Raw genomic sequence first — 21,409 nt, 5'->3', positions numbered from 1 at the left:
ATCAAATATTTCTCTCGTTGCTCGACTTGTGGCCATATGGACGTTCAAAATTCGCGAAAATTAAAAATGTTCTGTATTTAACAATAATGCTGTCTTTTTTATTTGTTCAGGTATTAACATTCTTTGCTAAATATTATATATACTACATAAACACATTGAGTCTTCTTATTCATTTTCGTTAATCGTCATCAGCTAATATAAAATTGAAATATTATTAAACATTAATTTATTGTTAATTTGTTATTCTACTCTCGAATTATTGCTTCAATTATTTAATTTTACGAAATTTATATTAAAAATAAAGACACTGATTTATATTAACATTCTTACTTTTGACAAATACTTATAGCAATTGTAAAAGAATTTAAAACTAATTGCTAATTGATTGTATTCTTATAGATATTATAAATATATTTCAAAAATTTTTATACATTTACATTATTAATATAAAATATATTATAATATATATTTGTAATAGAATAAAATAATCAATAGTAAAAATTTAATACTGGTAACTAATATCATGCAAATTGTTTTTTATATTAATTACTATTCTGTTTATGGTTCTGTTTATGTTTTTTATATGGTTTTAGTTCATATTAATATATATTTGCAATTATAAAAATGCAATATTAATGCATTTATAAAAATGCATTAATATTTTTAAATTTTATTAGCAATTTTTTTCAATTTTGGTATATTTGTTTATTCTTGTATTTTTATTTACAATTCATATTTTATTTGCTACATATTAATTATTGTAATTAAATCAATTATTGTATTGTATCTTTAAAAGATATTAATTATTGTAATATCACATCGGTATTCCCATTTTTTAATATCAATTTCCTCCTAACTAGCAATAGTAAGTTTAAGATTAAATTAATAAATTCTCATTTAATTAGGCTACATATTTAAATTTGATTTCTTCTGGTGGGGAGATTTAAATATCAAAAGCTTCTTATGAATGTTTCGTTAGATTATAATAGATTCGTTTTGCAAAATGTAACTAATGATTCTTTAATAACAATGTTAATAACAATGTTAAATTAAAAACAATAACATTTGTTTAAATAACAAATTTATTAATAATAACAACATATTTATTCATTTATATCGTAAATATATTTATAAATATAATATTACATAAATTTATTAATAATTTCATAGTATTTTACTTTACATTTGTATGTTTACAAAGGCGTACGAAATTATATGTCGAAATTATTGTTTTTATACATTGTTTTCAGATGACATCATTTTTAACAATTCAATTAACTATGAATTCTATTGTTATGATCCTCTCGTATGCTGTACCATCAATCACATTTATCGTACAATACTATTCGTTTTATGCTAAATCCTACGCGGTAAGTAAGTTAACTCCTCTTTATCCTGTCACTACGTCTCACTTAACGTTCAGAGATTACCTGAAATAATCCGACACAGGTGAAACGAATGTGGAAAAATATTCGTGATAGTTGGAATCTTTTGAAAGACGAAGCAGAGCGGGATATAATGCGACAGTATTCATCCCATGGTGAATTACACACGATATTAATAACATGTATGCAAATTATTTAAAAATAATAAGTGAATGATCAAAATTGTGTGATTTTCTCGCACAAATTTCTTTCGAATATATTATAAGCAGCTGGCTTGGAAAATACAATCTCAAAGACCTGCGAATCTCAAAATACAATCATATCTTACATTTTCCTCGAATCGAATATTGTTTTAGCTATTTACTTTGTTTTCGAAATCTATTCTAGATTTATTGTAAATAGTTTATACAGTAAAGAATTGCATTTTGCATTAGAAATAATTTGATCACTAATATAAATGAATATAAATTAATATAAATTAATAATAATATTAATATTCGATTAAAAAGAATTTTCATCTCAACTTAAAATTCTAGTGAGTGTCATCGGAACTCTTCTTCTATATGCATTCTTTGAATTTATGCCAACCATTTTGGACGTAATTTTTCCGTTGAATGAAACTCGTGCACACGAGTTACATGCTTTGACAGAATATTTCGTCGATGAGGAAAAATATTTTTATATAATTTTATGTCATTGGTTGATAGGAACATATTTTGAAGGTTTTGTCTGTATAGCCACATATACTTTACAGCTTGCATACATCCATCATATTTGTGGATTATTAAAAATTGCCAGGTAAGGTTTAGAATTTTTATAATATTGAACAAATAATTAATATTATAAGGCCGAAATAAAAAAATAAATAAAGCAATAATATTTTACATTAACTTTGGAATTCGAATGTTGTACGTATATTAAGAAACTTATATAAAAAAGAATTTTCAAATAATTTTTTAATTGTAAACATTTGTACGTATTTTATTATAATATAAAGAACCTAATGTTATTAATTTCAAACATTACATTTTCCACTGTGTTTTAATTAATATAAAACGAAAGTGTATAATATAATTTGATATATGTATATATTACATCAAAATTTGAATAAGAAAGATTAAATGTATGTTTACAGCTATCGAATTGAACATTCACTCGACACATACATATTGTACAATTCTATCCAAGAAGATCACACAGCTATTCAGAACATATGTGCTGCTGTGAATATACATCGAAGAGCCCTCGAGTCGGTATTTATACATTGTTATTTTTTCAATCTGTTTGTAAAAATAAAGATATTTGTATTAATTTCTATATCCACAATTACGTCCGATTACACTATATTTTCTCTCATTGTTATATTTTATTATTGAAGATGCAGCGAATTTTTCATGGTCACATTTGCCCCAACATTTTTCATAATAATCGTAATCAGCGTTGCATCTTTAAGCTTTAACTTGTTCCGAGTAAGTTATTCTCCTTAAATCTCTACAGCTCATAATTCTTATCAATAATAAACAATACAAGTTAATACGTAAATTTTTATCAATAAATAAACACCAATTGTACAGATATTCTTATATACAATATATATTCATGCTACCGGAAAATGAATTTTACATTATTTTAGCTTCTCGAGGCGCTAATTTTGTTAGAGAACGTAAACGAATTGATTATGTCAATATTATTTGTTGGTTTTCATTTTCTACTCATATTTCTGGGTAATTATTACGGGCAAATAATTACGGATCATAACAACGAAGTTTTTGACAAAACGTGAGTATCTATTGTAAGCAATATCATTTGTTCTCTTGTTGTAGTCAATTGAAAACCTGACATTCATGAGAAGTTTGAGTAGTTCAAAGACACATGTGCGACTTTAGGATAATTTTTCATTAACAGATATAATATTCGATGGTATATGGTTTCAGTAAAGATTCAAAAATTATTATTATTTATAATGCAGAACACTACAAAACTGTATGTTTTAAATATCGGTCACTTAATTATTATTTCTACAGAAGGTTTTACTAAGGTAAAGATAAAATATTATATGTATACATGAATAAAATTATGGATTCTTATTAACAGAAAGTGTTTACCAAAGTGTCAATGTTGTATTACAGCTTGCAAGCTTGTCAACATCTTATTTCACACTAATCTATGCTTTAGTATGAAAATTAAAATGAATAAATTTATCGCACAATCAAAATTAACAATCTATACTTTAGAAAGATATTAATTGTTGTAATATGTTGCTGTCTTGTCTTATTTTACTGTAATTTATATCATAACGGTGAAAACGATTGATGAAATTTGCGAGAAAAATTAATGATAATATAAATATCTAAATAATAACTTTTATTATTAATCATTATATTATAATCATGAAAAATAAATAAGATTTATTATAATAATGGCATTCCTTAATCCTGTTTCTTCCATGAGCGCACTAAAAGGTTTTTACAATTGAACTAAATATTTAAATTATTGCGTATTTATTATAATATTGAAAACCTCTCTCTCTCTCTCTCTCTCTCTCTCTCTCTCTCTCTCTCTCTCTCTCTCTCTCTCTCTTTCTCTCTCTCTCTCTAGAATAACGAAGGAAAATAAAAAGTAGGTATATATAGCTATACAAAAATATAAACAATATATACAACAAAAAATTTATTATCCTTTGTATTAAGAAGACTAATAAAAATATATTTTATGTCACAATGTTCAGCTTCTATGATTTCATAAGTAATCTGATATAGAAAGCGTAATTAGTAACACAAATTCTTACGATATGGGAGAATTTTAGAATGTAAATATTATTTTTAAAAAAAAAGATTATATTTCTTCGTCGCTTATTTATCAATATATAATATTTTATTTCACAATAAATCTTGTTTTTATTTAATATTCAGAGGATTTTTGACAAAAATTCTTTTATATCTAACTAAACTTTAATATATGATGTCTCTTATTTAGAGTCTTTTATTATTTTTACGCTCTAACAACTTGCGCCACGGTCTCTTAGCCTTTTTAACTTATTTTAGATTTTATAAAACAAATTCTCCTATTAGATATCGGATGTCATATATCAGAAATCGAACGCAATGTGATTAAATCATCTTCTTCATATTTATTAGTCAACGCTAATCCTATAGAAGGATCTATACATATACATATATTCTGGCCATCAGCAGGTAATATACTATCACTGTGGTATATATTAGTATCAATTAATAGAATTTCTCAATTTAATAGAGTGGAAAATTTAATGCCTTAATAGTGAAGATCTAACAGCCCTAACAGCTCGAACATCTCTAACAGCCCTACTTACTGGCTTACGCCAGAAACTCGCGATAAAAAATTTGAGGGATCCTAATTATTCGCTATAATGAAGAATTTAAGGAACTTTAACCAGGAATTTGCGATAAATTTAGGGAGTCCTAGCCACGCAACATATCTTCTGATTCTATTTATTTTGATTTCGTTTTTACGAGTCAGAGATCAAGTAAGGAGAATAATTCCTTCTATTGCCGATTATTGTTCGACAATAAGACAACTAATAATTTGTTTACAATCGTACAATATTACGATCGTTTTTTAGACGCGCATGTCATTTAGTCGTCACAAATTTCAAAATATACACTATCATGCATGTATAATTAAAATGTAGAATATAATTAGCATGCATCTTAACTCTCGGTCGGCGGATTATTAAAAATCTATATCTTTAACTGTTTTAAAGCTCATATATAATGAAAATAAATATCTCATGTATGTCTATCATAACATTGTAATAAAAATATCATTCTTATTTTAGAAATATTTTTCTCTCTACTTTAATTTTGATACACAATTAAAATTTCTTCTTATAAAAATTAAAAATATAATATTACAATTTATTCTTTTTATAAAAGTTTAAAAATACAAATTCACAATTTAATATAAAATTCTATTTTAGAAATATAGAATATAAATACACATAAAAGAAATTTTTTTATAATTTAAAATTGATTAAAATTCGTACATGCGTCCCGCCGTCCGAGAATTAAAAGCAACAGATTTATGTACATGCATTTATAAATCCATTGCTTCAAAATAAAAGTTCATCACTCACCGGCATCGATGCGCAACAGCGGAGTTGATATTGAAGCTACGTAGTCTGTAACATAAAAAAAATTCAAATTTAGCAGCGCTTAAAATAATTAATACTTTAAGAAATTATTATTGTACACATTGAATTTTATGTCCGAATTATAAATAAATGTATAAATATGAAATAATCTTATAAATAATTTCAATTTTTAAGTAAAAACTTTTATAGGAAAAGTTTTTATAAAAATTTTTCTCAATTTTTTCTTGTTTAAATCATTCAAATAAATGAATCAAGTTAATACGCGATTTAATAATTAATATATAATAATTAATAATAAGATATAATAATAATAATAAGATATAATAATTAATATAAATAATAATACTGACCATCAGGTTGTTCCGCTGGTGCAGGATGCCTCTCCTAGGCCTCCTCCTCCTCTCAGATTATCAGAGTTGCTGCGTCCATAATTTCGTCTGCAGCTCGATGCTTTTCCGAATCTTCTTTTCTTCCCTGTTGTTTCCTCATGGCACTTACACTCGCGAAAATACGTTAAATTAATATTTTAAGTACGTGGAACATTTTGCACAGCACTTGCGATCACGGAATAACACGAGATATATACGAAATTTTATTATATTTAATAGACCAATTCGAAAAGTAAGATTCGCTCGATGTTTACATGAGATTAAAATCACGCTACTTGTAATAGGAATGCTATCATTGTTGATATATATATATATATATATATATATATATATATATTATATACGCACAATAATACGAATCATAAGATCAAAAGATTAAAATAAATAAAAGTTTGTGATATAGTAATGTTAGCAATGTTATTATAAGTTAATTAATCATTAAGTGTAGCAATTAGCGAATTATGTTTCGATATTAATCGCAATCGCGTTATGAAAGAGAATTCGATAATATACGAAACGTTTCGTATCACTATTTCGCTGCCCGAGTGTCGTCGTGCGAATGATAACAAGGCCGAAGCACGTAAACAATAGCGCGGTATACGCCGAGGCCGAATATGTTATTGATGACGTCATCACTGAAATATTTCAGGTACTTTGACACGCATACGCGGAATATTACATTATAGAAATATTTTAATATCAATTAAATATTTATTAAATAATTGATATTATCGGGGAGCCTTTTATTATGCTTGTTATTCGATTTTACAATTTGATTGTTTTATTGTGCGTTTTGAATTCGAATTACATATAGATCGTCGACAAGTTAATAAGATATTATGAATGAAATATATTTGACTCTAAGTATCGTTAGAAATATAATTATTGTCTATAAGAAATGCAAGAAAATTATAATTTATAATTTTGATTCCTATTTGATTATATTTATTTCGATTCTTACTTTAACATATTAATAGATAAATTACGAAATAAGCATTTTTTCGATAAAAATCTATAGTCGCGATATATATATATATAAATATAATTATTAAAAAATCAAATAATTATTAATTATATAACTTATATAATATATATTTAGTATATTATTTCGCAATACTTGTCGTGATCACGTTTCTAGAAAAGTTCGACAGAGCATTTTGCTCCACTATCTTACTATTCGAAGGTTGCGTGAATAATAACAGAATTAAGCAGTGATGTCAGAATGCCCAAGCCTCAAGTTACACGCAACCATAAATGGAGGGGGTAACGGATACATGAATCACTCATATGATCGTTACCCCCTCCACTTGCGGTTACGTGCTGCTAGCGTGGGCATTTTAGCATCACTGGAATTGAGGAAGAGAGATGCTGGATTGACGGCAGCGATAAGGCCACGACATGTAAACAATAATGTTATAATACGAATAACAAAGATGGTACAACAATAATATCTATATAAGACGACACATAAAATATTTAGCACTCCATTAAATAAACGCAAATATTTTATATGTTTCTTAAATTATAAATTAATTATCAATACATATACTGTTTTTTTTTATTTTTAATTCTGTAATTTGTTTATTATTGCACATTCTTAATCCAACAGTAATTAGCAAATTACATCTAAATCGGCGAAAAATTTAAAAATTGCAAAAATATATTTATTTATATATTAATTATATTTCTTAATTATATTTAAAAAAGTAATTATTGTCTGTGGTTATTAATATAATAGATATGATATGATAATAATTTATCATTTATAATTTTCACATTTTTTGTTTTCTCTTTTAAAAGAATATTATCAAATATAAGTATATTTGGTTGCAGTATATATTGTACTTTTTAAGTATATAATCAATATTTATTTAATCAATATTAAGGATATTTTATAATATAATTATTAAATTTTTTTTTTGCTAAAATGATAAAAAATGAGAACATAAAAATCATCAATTGTGTAGAGAATATCTCTAATGATATTCTCGTATTATATTTATGACCTATTAAATAAATTTTATCAACAAAATTTTAATTTTTTCATTTGTTATTAGTAAGATAATATTTGTTATTAATAAAATAAAATTCTTTATATTTATTGAGTAATAAAATAAAAATCTTAAACAGTTATTTTTGTGCATTTCATTATAAATTAATAATAGAATTAATTATTAATTGTAAATTTAATTATTTAATTGTAAATTATTGATTAATTAAAAATAATTGTTAACTCAAATTCATCTTTTTCCTGTAAATTACGTAGTAATGACAATGGTAAAGATGAATGATGTGTAATTAATATATAATAATATCAAATAATATATATTTTAATAACTAATTATACTTAATAGATAGAAAGAGAGATCACAAAACTTATTTATATTAGACATTTATTTAATATATACAAACATTTTGCGTTACAACACTTGTATTATTGACATTTCGTGTACGTAGCATGGAACACAACCCGAAATTAGAGTTTTACCTACTGAAAACATTCATAGATATTGGCTTCGTAGTTTATATTGACATTTTTATGTTTATAGAGGATGCATCGCTTTCAGATCACCTAAAAGCGGATCATGACATCTTTCGTTCTTCTCTCTATCCGAATCCGAATACTCTGACATCCACAAAAAAGGAGTACATTGATTTCAAGCATATTGATATCGGAGATATCGTGAAAAATAGTCTCTGAAACAATGATGGGAAATGTTTATTTCTTGTAATTTAATTATGCTAATCACGGAAATTTCGTTGTAAGAAGAAAAAAGTTAATTATGTGCGACAATATAAAGGGTAACCCATTTGCTGGGTTGTTTTCCACGGATAATGATGCTGTCTCATTCTCTTCACAGCATCAGACAATTGCTAATGAAAATGGTAATACTAATTATACGAATGAATTGTTGGACACTATTAATAATAAGTCTGAAAATGAGACAGAATCCACAATTTTTGACGACAAAGTCAATCAATTCATGGCACATGTATTTGGTTTGACGTTATGTCAAAATAGCAATAGTCATGCACATGGATCTCTGGTGTTCATCGACACTGATTCAATTGAACATGCAGTCTTCGAGCGCTTGATGCTGTCAGATCCTAAATCTGCAGTACGAGATATTGTACAAGGTGCCGATAGTCATATTCTAGAGACACAAGTTATAACTTATCTCTATGAATGTTATTGTCGATTAAAACATTATCAGGTTAACAGTGATTTGGAACAGATTATGAGAAATGCTTGTCAAATTATTCTGAGAAATGTCAATACAGCTTTACAGGAACCAGACTTGTTCCAATATCAGGAGGTATATTTTCTTAACATATATATGTACATAATTCTGTAAGAAAATCTTTAGAAAATAATTCTTGTCAAAGTAAAATATATATCAGTAGAGTATATATTATAAAATTATATATTTATTATTTATCTAGGTTCACAGTCAGTTTGTTGCTTTATTTACGGATGATATTACATCAAAGTCAGAGTTACCTTTATTTGTTAATGGTATAATAGAAGAATTAATAACGACAAACAGAGAAAGTGATATAGAAGATATAATTATAAAGTCATTTGCTCCTGTGCTTGACATTGTTCATAAAGAGGCAGCTCAAAGTAATTTATTTACTTTTCGTCAACAGTGGTTTGTTTTACTGCATATATTTTCCACTATTGAATCATTGGCAAAGTTAATAATTTGTCATAGCAAACCAAAAAATAATCAAGGTTGCGCATATTCAGATACATTATTAGGTGCACTCTTCAACATAAGCTGCTTACCAAAAACAACTAAAGATCCGTATGATCTGTTTGATAAACCTTTACAGCAAGTACGATTTTTTTTTTAGTAGTGCAATAGTATTTTAAATTACAGAATTTTTACTTATAAATTGTTAAAATATTACAGTCAAATACAGTCATGGAAGGTAACATATGGATAGCTATGAATAGCCTAAATGAACAGTTACACAAAATTTTTCATTCCTTACTGAAGTGCTCGACGGAAGTTCGTCATTTGACTCTGCAATGGCTGAGTAATTGCCTTCATATGAATGTAAATAGAGGAAAACTTTGGAATTCTCACATGGAAGTAGGATTACTTGGAGTATTGTGTGTATCAGATGGTTTCATGCTGAATGTGGGCAATGTATTGCTGCGTCTTTGTCAACCATTTTGTGTCAAATCTAATGATACCAAAATACCAAAAATAGATCCTACATATTGTAGTGCTGAGGTTGGTTTCTTGAGAGCTTAAGAAAAATTACATAGTGGTATTCATGTGCATTGATATCTCAATTATCTCGAAATAGCATGAAAAAATTGATACTATAATTTTGAATTTAAGTTTGAGAATGAAATGGGAATAATTTTGCTAATATGTTCAGAATTTCAAACTTCTTGTTAAAAAATTCCAATGTATAATGAATGGTGCTATAGATATTAGTTTAAATGTTAAATCTATATTTAATATATAATATTTAGTGTATATATATATATATATATATATATATATATATTTATTTATTTATTTATTTATTTAAGTGAAAAAATAAATATTTAATTAGTGTTGCACTATGTATGTTTACATTCATAGGCAAAGAATGAAGCTGAGAGTTTACAATGTGGTATACATATGAAGGATTTAAGTTCAGAAACATGTTTGATACCAACTCCAGAAGGAGAGAGTCGACCTATAGCGAATTCATTTGGATTTACAACAGAATGTTTTTTCCTTACACATCGTGCACTAGATCTTGGTTATAGAGTTATACTCGATAAATTTTTAAGGTATGAAGAAAAAATCAATCCTGTAATTTTTTTAAATAGTTTAATAATATTGCAAAATATTTCGTCATTTTTAATTCTGTAGGATAAATCAAGATTTAGCTAGGATACAAAGAGCTTACAATGATGCTCGAGTTGGTGGTAGTTCAGAGGTGCTAGAGCTCATAACGCAACGAATGGAAACTGAGATGACAAAGTATGTATAAACACATTAATACATATACATTTTAATACATAAATATCAATACATTTTTTTCTTTTATATATTATCATATGTTATAGATACTTATCTCTTAAAACGAGCCTTCTAGTGCCAGAAATGTTGGAACACCTAGCAAAATTTCATGCAATGACAGCATTTTGGTTGATACAAGTAAACTTAAATATCATAACCGAAGGAGAGAACATACAAAGCTTTGCGCCAAAACAATTTATACCTGTTACATTCCCATTACCAGAAACTGTTCCAATTACACTAAGGTATTAAATATATGCTAAAGTATATAAATATAATAAAAAACAAGTGAAATAAACAAAATAAGCACATTTCCACAGGTGCATTCCAGAGTTTGTAATAGAGAACACTATTGGATTTTTATGTTTTTTACGTCGCTTTAGTCCGAATACATTTGAGGAACAGGGTTCGAGTTTTTTAAATCCGATTTTGACAGAAGTAGGTAAAGATAGAATAAGTTGTACATCAGCTTCGTGCGATTATTAAGTTTATGCATCGATTGCTTTAGATTATAGTTCTGATGGAATCTCAACATCGGCTGTATAATCCACATTTACGCGCTCGTTTAGCCGAAAGTCTGGAGGCACTTTTACCGACTACAGATGAGAGCGTTGTTCCAGCAATACCCAACTTAGGAACTTTCCATAGAGAACAGTTGTTTCTCTTTCATCCACACAGACAACAAGTGAGCACAATGTTTATATCTACATAGTGTTTATTAACAAGAGATGCATATGCACCTAATTTCTCTCTCTCTCTCTCATGTGTTGTTGATTTGCAAATAGATAATTCCTAATTTGCTGCAAGTGTTTGTAAGCATCGAAATGACAGGACAAAGTGTACAATTTGAGCAGAAATTCAATTATCGTCGTCCGATGTATATTGTGATGGATTACTTATGGAAACTTGATGAGCATCGCAATATTTTTATGTAAGTAAAATTATGATATTTAATCATTATTTTTATTATATATTCATAGAATTTGGCACAAGAGAGATAAAACATTTTATTTAATTATAATACGCCAGTATTTTAGCTAAAGAGGCGGAAAACAACATGGAAGCAGTTCAGCCACCACTATTCTTACGTTTCATTAATCTATTAATGAATGATGCTGTATTTCTCTTGGATGAGGCTTTATCAAATATGGCACAATTAAAACAAATGATCCAAGCTAGGTATTTCTAACATTATATAATATAAGATTTCATTCTGTTGTATATTATTTTTTAAAAATCTTTTTTAAATTATAAAATGCTTTATAAAATATTTTCATTTAAATATGTATTGCTTTGTTTTTTTATAAATACAAGGGAAAGCGGAGAATGGAATAAACTACCGCCAAATGAACGCGAACAGCAAGCAGGCTATCTTCAACATATTGGTATGATTGCACGTTTTGATAATATTCTGGGCAGAAAAACTATACAAACAATAAAAATGTTGACCACTGAAATAAAATCAATTTTTTGTCACCCAACAATGGTGGATCGTATTGCTTCTATGCTTAATTATTTATTATTGCAATTGGTGGGGCCAAATAAAAAAAATCTTAAGGTAATTTTAAAACATTTACAAATAATAATAAATTATAAATGTCTTATAATTTATCGTAATTTTCATCTATGGAATCTAGGTGAACGATCAAAAAGAATATGCATTTAATCCTGCAAATTTGGTACTGAATATATGTGAGATCTATATTAATCTGAGCAAAAATGAAAGCTTTACATTAGCCGTGTCGCAAGACGGACGTTCTTACAGTCCAGAACTTTTTAAACTTGCTGATAATGTGCTTGGTAAGCATTTTTACATTTTTTTCTTAATTTTATCTACGATTTATTTATACTGATAAGAATGAACAAATAAAAATGTAAAAATATATTTAAAAAACATACGTACGTCATAGTTCGTATTGGTGGTGTGGGAATACTGGGGGATTTGGATCAATTTGCAAAGAGTGTGGAAAAAGCTGCAAATCAAAAGCGAGAGGAAGATGAAATATTGATTGGTATTCCCGATGAATTTCTGGATCCAATCATGTCAACTGTTATGACAGATCCTGTAATCTTACCATCATCAAAAATAACTATCGATCGTCAAACTATAGCAAGGTTAATATACGAAATATTATAATATTATCATCTAAAATATATTATATGTATCAATATATTTCAGACATTTATTGAGTGATCAGACTGATCCTTTTAATCGATCTCCTCTTACTATGGATATGATAAAATCAAATGTCGAACTTCAACAAAAAATACAAGAGTGGATTTCGCAAAAGAAACAAGAAAAGTTAAATGCTACGTAATTTATCGTCAATTATTATTACATTACAATAGAACAACATCGAATTATAAGCAATCTTTGAGATCAACATTGTAAGGCATCAAAACAATACATATCGAGGATAAAAATTGTTAAAGAAAATTTTCCAGTAATTAATTCTAAATGAAATATAAATTTAGATATGTATTTCATTGCGTTTTACATTGTTGCATTACGATTTTATTATTCGCTGATGTTCGATTTGTTAACAATAATAGACAAACAATTTTTGCATACAAATTTAACAATGTAATTATGTACAGGATTATAAACTAGTTTAAAATTATATTAATAGCAATTCATAATTCAAATAAAATGTTACACATATAAATAATACAACAAAATCGCTATATCAAACTAGTAATTGTTTATTATATTTTATTCAATTGTATAGAGAATAAAATATATTATTTATGAGTGACATTTTTCAAATCGTGTCAACTTTAATTTATATAGTTCAATACATACACAAATCATATTATGAGATTAAAAACAAGAAACTGAATACATTTTTTTCTAATGAAATATATCGAAATATAAATATATAATTAAAATATATATCTATGCATATATATGATATATGAATTATAACTATAAAGCTTTATCCAAAATTCATTTTTGGAAAAACATTATATAAAAACATTATATGGCTTTACTAAAACAAGGTAACAAAAAATGAGTTTTTGTTATCTTGTTTTAATGGGTCTGTTCATTTTAGCTGCACTGCTGCACTAGTGCAATTAGTTAGAGTGAAAGAAAGTATGTATGTCTTTTTCTAACTTATTGCACTAGTCCAGCAGTGCAGCTAAAACGAATAGACCTAATATTTTATCTAAAATGTACATATAATGCATATTTTTAAAATTCTAATGCAATATTTTTACGTGTATTTTTTCTACATCAATCATTTTATATAGTTTATATATATACAGACTATTCTATTTTTATAATTATAAGATTCTTCTAAGATCATCAAAGTTCATTACAAACCACTGAGAACGTGATTTTACACTTTCACGAATGACATTACCACCAAATCCTGTGGAAATATATAACTAAGTATTAAATGTATATACTTATTTGTGTGTAATTACTATCATTATTTCAACATGAAATATAAAACATTTCCTAGAAGACTTTCAAATAAAGTAGTTAAGAGATTCTTAAATAAACATTCTCTACATGCCTATAAATGCATCTGCTGGAGGTGACGCTTCTAAATCTGTTGAACCATCACCGATATGAACAATAGTTTTATATCCTCTTGTTTCTTTAAGATGTTGTATTACTTCTGCTTTGCCACCACTTCTAGATGTTGGCTGATTTTCATCGAATCCAGCAAACTCACCTAGGACATGCGATCATACATTTTATATATATATATAGTTTAAAAAAAAAAATTATAAATTTATTAATGCTTATATTCTCACCTGTAAAATAAAATTTCAATTTATTAGCATATATATTCTCAGGTTTTATATTTAATTTTCTAGCAACTGGCAAAATAAGACAGTGGAAACCACCTGAAATTAGATACACATCTTTTCCACGAGTTTGTAAATCTGACACAAGTTCTCTAAAAAGAATATCAATTCTTAATATAATATAATTAATATATAATTCTTAATATATTAAAAATTGATTTATAATATATTAAATTGATCCTTAATATATTAAATTAATATCTGTGTATATATTATGTTTAAAAAATAAGTATCTTACTTGATACCATTAGTTAATTTTATTTCATGTATATCTAAAAACTCTTTCACTTGAGTTAAACTTGGATTTATGATCTGCAATCGCATTAACAAGGATTGCTGGAAAGTCATGTCACCTTGCATGGCCTGTTTTGTTCTGAAAAATACATGTTTCAATATTTCGTATTAGATGAAAGATTTGGAATCTTTATATTACAAACAAATTAAATTACAAATTAATCTAGTTCAGTAGTAAGCTAGTAATGCTCCATTTAAAAAAACACATACAATTCACGAATTTGTTCTCCTTTTCCACAAAAATTTGCAAGTTCATCAATGCCTTCTTCTCTAGTGACAGTTGAATCAACATCAAATGTCACAGCGTCAGCAGCTTTCCATATGTTTATTATTTTGTTTGAATTCACCATCTGTAAAAAATATATGTTAAAATATTAATAAAAAAAAATCATAAGAATACTCATGAAAGTCAAAACGAAAAAAATAATAACAGACATGGAAGCTAGAAGCTATTTTGCATTCTTCTTTTATAATTTTTTTTAGAATAATAATTATAATTTAAAAAACACTAAAAATTAAAATATAAAGATACCAAATCACAAGTTTCATAGTACTGTATCAAAATGTTGCTATTGTTTTCTTGCGAACTATAATCAAATCATTGGCGAGTGTAATTTATATGTCATATATACATACAATGCAACTTACATTCACGCACACACCAACATTTAATTTATTACGTATTGTCACGTGTCATACTACGATAGTCTCGTGCAGACTTTCGATTGATCACGCGTACGCGTCAACTGTGACTCGTGAAATCCCGATAAATGTCGGTCATACCGAAATAGCAATAACCTATTATCACTTTTACGTCATTCGGAAAGCAAGAGATCAAGTGATTATGCCGATGCAATCAAGCTCCCTTCTATTCCTATTCGTTACTATCATTTTAGATAGAATGAAGTGTAAAGCTCCTATTCCTGCCAGTTTTTTTATTGCAATCATGTTAAATTGTCAATCACGTCAAAAATAAAAAATCCGAACTTTTATCAAAATTCACGGCTATTTATCAATCAATAAACTCCAAAATATCTCTTATCAATTTATATACTATTATATATATATATATATATATATATATATATATATATAAATGTGAAGAAATTAATTTATTTTAACGTAAAGAGAACAAGAAATTCACGTGGTCTTTGATGATAATTAAATATATATGCCTACAGCAAGCAAATAGAAGTCGAGCACGAGTTTGACAGAAAGAAAGACCTATATAATTATATAAACATAGTTACTTCAATTCTGAATGACGAGATACTATTAAGGCACAAATTCATGATACGCTTGACACTCATTTTCAACGTCAAAAGCCATCATGTGACCAAAAAGTGACGAATCGATATCTTCATTTTTAATCACGTGATGTCTTTTAAAAATGAGTACCGAGCGTCAGCATGAAAAGGCGCCTTTAAAGATGGCTGGCCTTGGGTAAATTTTTTAATTATCAAGAAAACTCAATAAATTCAGAGATAATAAAAGATTAATGGCATTACCAGGGGGTCGACTGTATATCACACAACTTGGTGAAAATTACAAAAGTGAGAAAATGTACTAGAATATTTATAATTTTATTAGTCAACCTCTAGTAAATTTCACTTTTGTAATTTTCACTTAATAATGTGATACACAATTGACTCCCAGCTATTTTGATTACATTGAAGATAATTAGATGAGGTATTTAAATTATGTGAATATTTTAGCTCGTCTATTATTTTATTATCAAAGATGTATAGATCTTTCATATTATTTTTTAGCCGTAAGGCAAAATAAACATTTTATTACTATTTTATTATCGACAATATAATTTTCTTATCAACAGTAGTGCGCAATCAGTTTTTTCCAATCACACTAAACTTGGCTATATTGATCTTTAATAATATCTTGTCAGTGACTATTTGTAAATGAACCAGGTATAATAACGCAATAAAGGAGATAATGATAATTAAAGAATTGTTAGAACTGTTCAGCTCAGTTATATCAAAAGTTAATCAATTTAATAAATTTTGAGATACATGAATTTGCGCAAAGAATTTTTAGCCTTTTAAAATATATAATCAATAATTAATTTATGAATTAAAATAAAGATTTGCTTTGTAGAATTAAGATTTTTATTTTCATGAATTTTTGTCGTTATACAGATATAAAAGCTATAAAAAAAATGAATTCGATATAAAATAATATTTATTTTTGAGATTAAATTTTATTAATAAATTTTGAAATGTATTAGATTTATTAACTTTTGATGTAGCTGATTGATCCATTCAGTTTCTTCTTAACGAATTATCTTTTGCAGATGTGCATATAATAAAATACAATAGTATATATAAAATGTATAAAAATAAAAATTCAAATTCAAATTGCATATAGAATAACATGATTATATCGTTGATAAACAGAATGTATCATTCATTAATTTCTTTTATTAATTCTTATACTCTATCTGTCAAAATTAATAAAAGATAAATGCGGTTACATATCTATTTAGCTTGTAGGATCGTTTAGAACTACGCTCTTGACTATATGTACTGTCGGAGCAAGTTATATAAACTACACTCTTGACCGCACTATCTTTTTTATAGCACGTGCATAATAAAAGTTATTATTCATCAAGATAAAAACATATTCTTATCTAATTTTAATATTTAAAAAATAATTTGGAACAATAATTGGCATAAATTTGCCAATTATAAAAAGAAATTAAAAAGAAATAATCTTAAATTAAAAAATTTGTTTTAATTTAAAAGATGATATTTATAATATGTAATAATATCTACTATTTGCTTTATTTTAAATATAATTGTCACAATTAATTTTTAAAAATTATTAATTGATTTATAATTATAGGATAAAATAAGACAAAAAATACGAAAGGACATTTCTATCTATTAAATCCGAATTTCGATAATTAATTGATCAATGATATTGCATTATTTTACTATATAGATAAAATTATTTTATTATTTGATACACACATACACACATACGCCTGAAAAAAGACTAGATTATGAACAACAGATTATATATTATAAAAATTTTGTTGTGTTATTTGAATTAAATAAAATTTAATTGATTTAATTCTAAATATGAACTGTAATGTTTAGAGAATATGTTTGTGGAAATTATATATAAATAAATATATATTTTCATCTGATTAGTTTAATATTCAATACGAAGGTGAATTAATTGTAGTAAGAAAGTGAAAGCGGCCAGATTTTTATTTAAGAATTGTTAATTGTAAACTGCAAGATATAGGACGCGATCGCGAAGAATTACCTTGTCGATACTGTAAAATCGGCAAGCACGACGGATCACAACGACAAACCAACTAGAGCTAACTGCATGTAGCATCGTGCGAAACTAGAATTTATGGTCGTGGAGAAGAGGGCGGTGGAAGTCTCGTGGTGGATTTATTACTCGGTCGACTGCAATTGCAATAGTCATCGCGTAATCATGCATTCTTACCGGCTGCAACCGAACATATTCCCAGATAATCAAATATGATTAATCATATTGAACAAATTTGCGCTAATGCATCATATATATTTGCCATATGTTTATTATATGTTTACGAACATCGAAATAGGAGGCGTTAAGGCTGAATGCTACAACACGAGTATGTTTATACAAGTAATCAGTTGACGAAATTTCGAAAGCAAATGATCAGTGATACTGATATATTGTTATCAGCAACATGACAACTACTAACGGTTTATCATTTCGTTTAGAGCATTATGCCGATAACATAAATATAATGATTCGCATTTCCTATTGCATACATTTCTCAAGAAACATTTCTAATGAAATGTTTTAATCATAGTTTTAATCATTGTTTAATGTCAACAAAATTGAAGATATGAAATTGTTTTACAATTATGATAAGGAAACAGTCTACAGCTTTCGAGATTTAATGTCCGAAGTTCGTTCACTCTCCGCTATGCAACGCATTATATGCTATCTATCTTGGTTTTTGATAGCGGCAGTGGCAATGGCAGTGATTAAAAATTTAATTTTTAAAAATATTTGCTATTATATTGCAATAATTCCTCTTTTTCTTGTTGTTTACATATATATTTAATAAATATTAAAAATATATATATAATAATTATATTATTATATATATTGATATATATATATATATTATTTAACAAAAAATATATATAATAACTATATATAATCTATTTCATAATATATATTTTTTCAGATTATATTATATTACACAGTAGAAGGAACTAAATAACGCAACCTTGATATATATAAATTAATAATATAAAAAATTATTAAAATCACAATGGAAATTAAGTATGTTACATTTTTTGCTAGTGAGCAATATTAGATGTAGTTATATTAGACGTAAAATCACAAGAAAACGTAAACGGTCAAGTATGTTTAATAATTATCTTTTTCGTTAAAAGGCGATCAATCTACTAGAAGTAAAATTTGAACATGAATAAAATATTCAACACCAGTATATTTGATGATTTTTTGAATTGATAAATTTGGAAATTAATATATGCAATTATAAACTAAATTTTTAATCTGAAAAAACGCGCATCAAATGTACTATTGCTGAATATCCTGCTCATGTCCAAATATAACACGACTTACTGCTCATCAGCGAGAAAGATAAGCCTGACCAATTTTGTAATTTTACATCTGATATGACTTGTTGCCCATTAGCAAAAAATAATTTTCAACAAATGTAAGTTTTCTTTTAGTAATTCTTTGATTTTAGCAATTCTTCATTAACTTATTAATTTATATATACCATTAATTTAGGTATATTTTTTAATTATATTTTTGTAAAGAACTGTTATTTGAAGAACTTCTATTCTTAAAGAATTATTATTAGTTAAAGGAAAAGATATACTTGATGAGATTTTCTTATCTTTGATGTATTCTTTAAGCGGTATTTTTATTAAATAATAAATTGAATAATACTTGATATACATACTTTTGTATATATACATTGATTAGTAAATTGAATAATAATTCATGTTATAACAAATTGCACAGTTATACTTAAGAAATAATATACATACAATATTGTGATATACATACAATATTACAGCTGCCATGTTTGCATAAGAACAGAGTCGTGAATCAATTCTATTCATGAATTTTATTCATTATTCTGCGATAAATTTAGTAAATATTTTAATGAAAAGATAATACTATAAGATATCTCAACACTATAAAATATTTTACACTATCAAACACTATACATAGCTCACATTTTATATGTTATATGTCAAAATAAATTACAAAATATCGTAAATTATATATTGATTTTTAATGATTCTATCTTAACACTTTCATATATAGAATAATAGATAAAAATAGATTTATATGTAAGAAAAATTGATTTAATTAAATGGTTTTATTAAATAGTTTTATGAAAAGATATGATCTCTTGAATTCTTGAAAGCTGAAACAAGACTGCGAAATGTACTTTGCAAAATTATGTAATAAACATTTTTCTATAAGACATATCTTTTATCAGAATTTATCAAAAATGGCAAAATTTGATGATTCATCCTGTACATAAATGAAAGCATCAAGTATGCAAAGATATACAATAAATATATAACATATAAATATGCAATAATTTAACAAGAAGCATTTGCACATCATAATTTTTTATAACGAAAATTATAATAATCGTATATACTTGTTATAATTTCTTTCTTTTAATAAATAATTAGAAAATATCTGTAAATACATACTTTTTTCTTTCAAAATTCTCATTATTATTTTAATACAAAACACAAGTGCTTTTAAGTACTTTGTATATTTTACGATAATTTCATTGAGATCAGAAATTTGTTTCTTTGTAACTAAACTTCTTTTGCACTTTTTATTTTTCCATACAAGACAAAATAATCATTTCTCGTTTTAAAAGATGTACAGATGTTTCATGGAAAAAAGGATTATGATTCATTTTTTTTTCTTTAATTACTAAATATATACCTCATTTTATTCCGTTCCAGTACAGCTATAAGGAACAAATCAAAACTTTCGACTATCTTGAATTTCAAAAAAAATTTTTAGAATTAAATTTAAGTTGAAGTTATTTTATCTTACTTGAAGAAGGAGAGAAAATATAACTTCGTATATGAAATCTAAAACTTTTTCAACAAAAAACTTTTTTTAACAGATCCTACTTTTTTCTAATAATTGTACCAAACATTTTATCAAGCAATTTACCTACATTGTTATTTTTCTCTTTCACTTAATTAATCAAAATAAAATATGCTAATTTATCAAGAACAGAAGAAATCAATCATAAATCGAAGTCCAAGATGCTCTGCTTATCAATGTCGAGATAAAATGCCGTGGTATTTTTGA

The 21,409-nt window shown here is 26.1% G+C and overlaps 3 protein-coding genes across 7 annotated transcripts; 2 read left to right on the top strand and 1 right to left on the bottom strand.

The window, feature by feature from the left end:
• The first annotated feature begins 1,251 nt into the window (after positions 1-1,251).
• On the top strand, positions 1,252-2,872 carry LOC109610147. The gene is made up of 4 exons (XM_025407982.1): positions 1,252-1,567; positions 1,922-2,183; positions 2,521-2,634; positions 2,764-2,872. Exons 1-4 carry the CDS (start codon positions 1,459-1,461, stop codon positions 2,870-2,872), a joined length of 594 nt encoding a protein of 197 aa, XP_025263767.1. The 5' UTR covers positions 1,252-1,458.
• Positions 2,873-8,523: 5,651 nt separating this feature from the next.
• On the top strand, positions 8,524-13,558 carry LOC105253596 (ubiquitin conjugation factor E4 A). The gene is made up of 14 exons (XM_011261710.3): positions 8,524-9,223; positions 9,351-9,746; positions 9,824-10,150; positions 10,511-10,704; positions 10,787-10,897; positions 10,984-11,181; positions 11,257-11,374; positions 11,445-11,621; positions 11,722-11,867; positions 11,966-12,115; positions 12,251-12,494; positions 12,574-12,736; positions 12,847-13,051; positions 13,116-13,558. The coding sequence occupies exons 1-14, from the start codon at positions 8,690-8,692 to the stop codon at positions 13,252-13,254; spliced, it is 3,102 nt and encodes a 1,033-aa protein (XP_011260012.2). The 5' UTR covers positions 8,524-8,689; the 3' UTR covers positions 13,255-13,558.
• A 326-nt stretch (positions 13,559-13,884) lies between these two features.
• Positions 13,885-18,445, bottom strand: LOC105253595 (phosphoserine phosphatase). 5 transcript variants are annotated; one of them, XM_011261705.3, is made up of 6 exons: positions 16,300-16,396; positions 15,260-15,399; positions 14,994-15,128; positions 14,702-14,847; positions 14,458-14,619; positions 13,885-14,310 (listed from the first exon to the last, which is right to left on the bottom strand). In XM_011261705.3, the coding sequence occupies exons 1-6, from the start codon at positions 16,357-16,359 to the stop codon at positions 14,222-14,224; spliced, it is 732 nt and encodes a 243-aa protein (XP_011260007.2). In that variant the 5' UTR covers positions 16,360-16,396; the 3' UTR covers positions 13,885-14,221. The 5 variants fall into 5 exon arrangements, with proteins under 5 accessions (XP_011260007.2, XP_011260010.1, XP_011260006.1 ...); XM_011261708.3 differs by lacking the exon at positions 16,300-16,396 and adding an exon at positions 16,229-16,268 and having other exon boundaries at positions 13,892-14,310; XM_011261704.3 differs by lacking the exon at positions 16,300-16,396 and adding an exon at positions 18,338-18,445 and having other exon boundaries at positions 13,893-14,310.
• Between the last annotated feature and the right edge of the window lie 2,964 nt (positions 18,446-21,409).

The sequence above is a fragment of the Camponotus floridanus genome, unplaced genomic scaffold, assembly GCF_003227725.1.
Source record: "Camponotus floridanus strain SB8 unplaced genomic scaffold, Cflo_v7.5 scaffold2, whole genome shotgun sequence".
NCBI classification, from domain to species: Eukaryota; Metazoa; Arthropoda; class Insecta; order Hymenoptera; family Formicidae; genus Camponotus; species Camponotus floridanus.
The sequence above is the reverse complement of the archived record's forward strand: the minus strand, read 5'-3'. Positions and strand labels throughout refer to the sequence as shown.

Coding starts and splice junctions, on each gene's coding strand:
- LOC109610147 (XM_025407982.1), top strand. CDS start 1,459: ATGTGGAAAAATATTCGTGATAGTTGGAATCTTTTGAAAGACGAAGCA. Junction 1,568..1,921: donor ACACACGATATTAATAACAT/GTATGCAAATTA, acceptor TTAAAATTCTAG/TGAGTGTCATCGGAACTCTT. Junction 2,184..2,520: donor GGATTATTAAAAATTGCCAG/GTAAGGTTTAGA, acceptor GTATGTTTACAG/CTATCGAATTGAACATTCAC.
- LOC105253596 (XM_011261710.3), top strand. CDS start 8,690: ATGTGCGACAATATAAAGGGTAACCCATTTGCTGGGTTGTTTTCCACG. Junction 9,224..9,350: donor ACTTGTTCCAATATCAGGAG/GTATATTTTCTT, acceptor TTATTTATCTAG/GTTCACAGTCAGTTTGTTGC. Junction 13,052..13,115: donor GATCGTCAAACTATAGCAAG/GTTAATATACGA, acceptor AATATATTTCAG/ACATTTATTGAGTGATCAGA.
- LOC105253595 (XM_011261704.3), bottom strand. CDS start 18,412: ATGCTACATGCAGTTAGCTCTAGTTGGTTTGTCGTTGTGATCCGTCGT. Junction 14,848..14,993: donor AAATTAACTAATGGTATCAA/GTAAGATACTTA, acceptor TATTCTTTTTAG/AGAACTTGTGTCAGATTTAC. Junction 14,620..14,701: donor ATTGAAATTTTATTTTACAG/GTGAGAATATAA, acceptor CGCATGTCCTAG/GTGAGTTTGCTGGATTCGAT.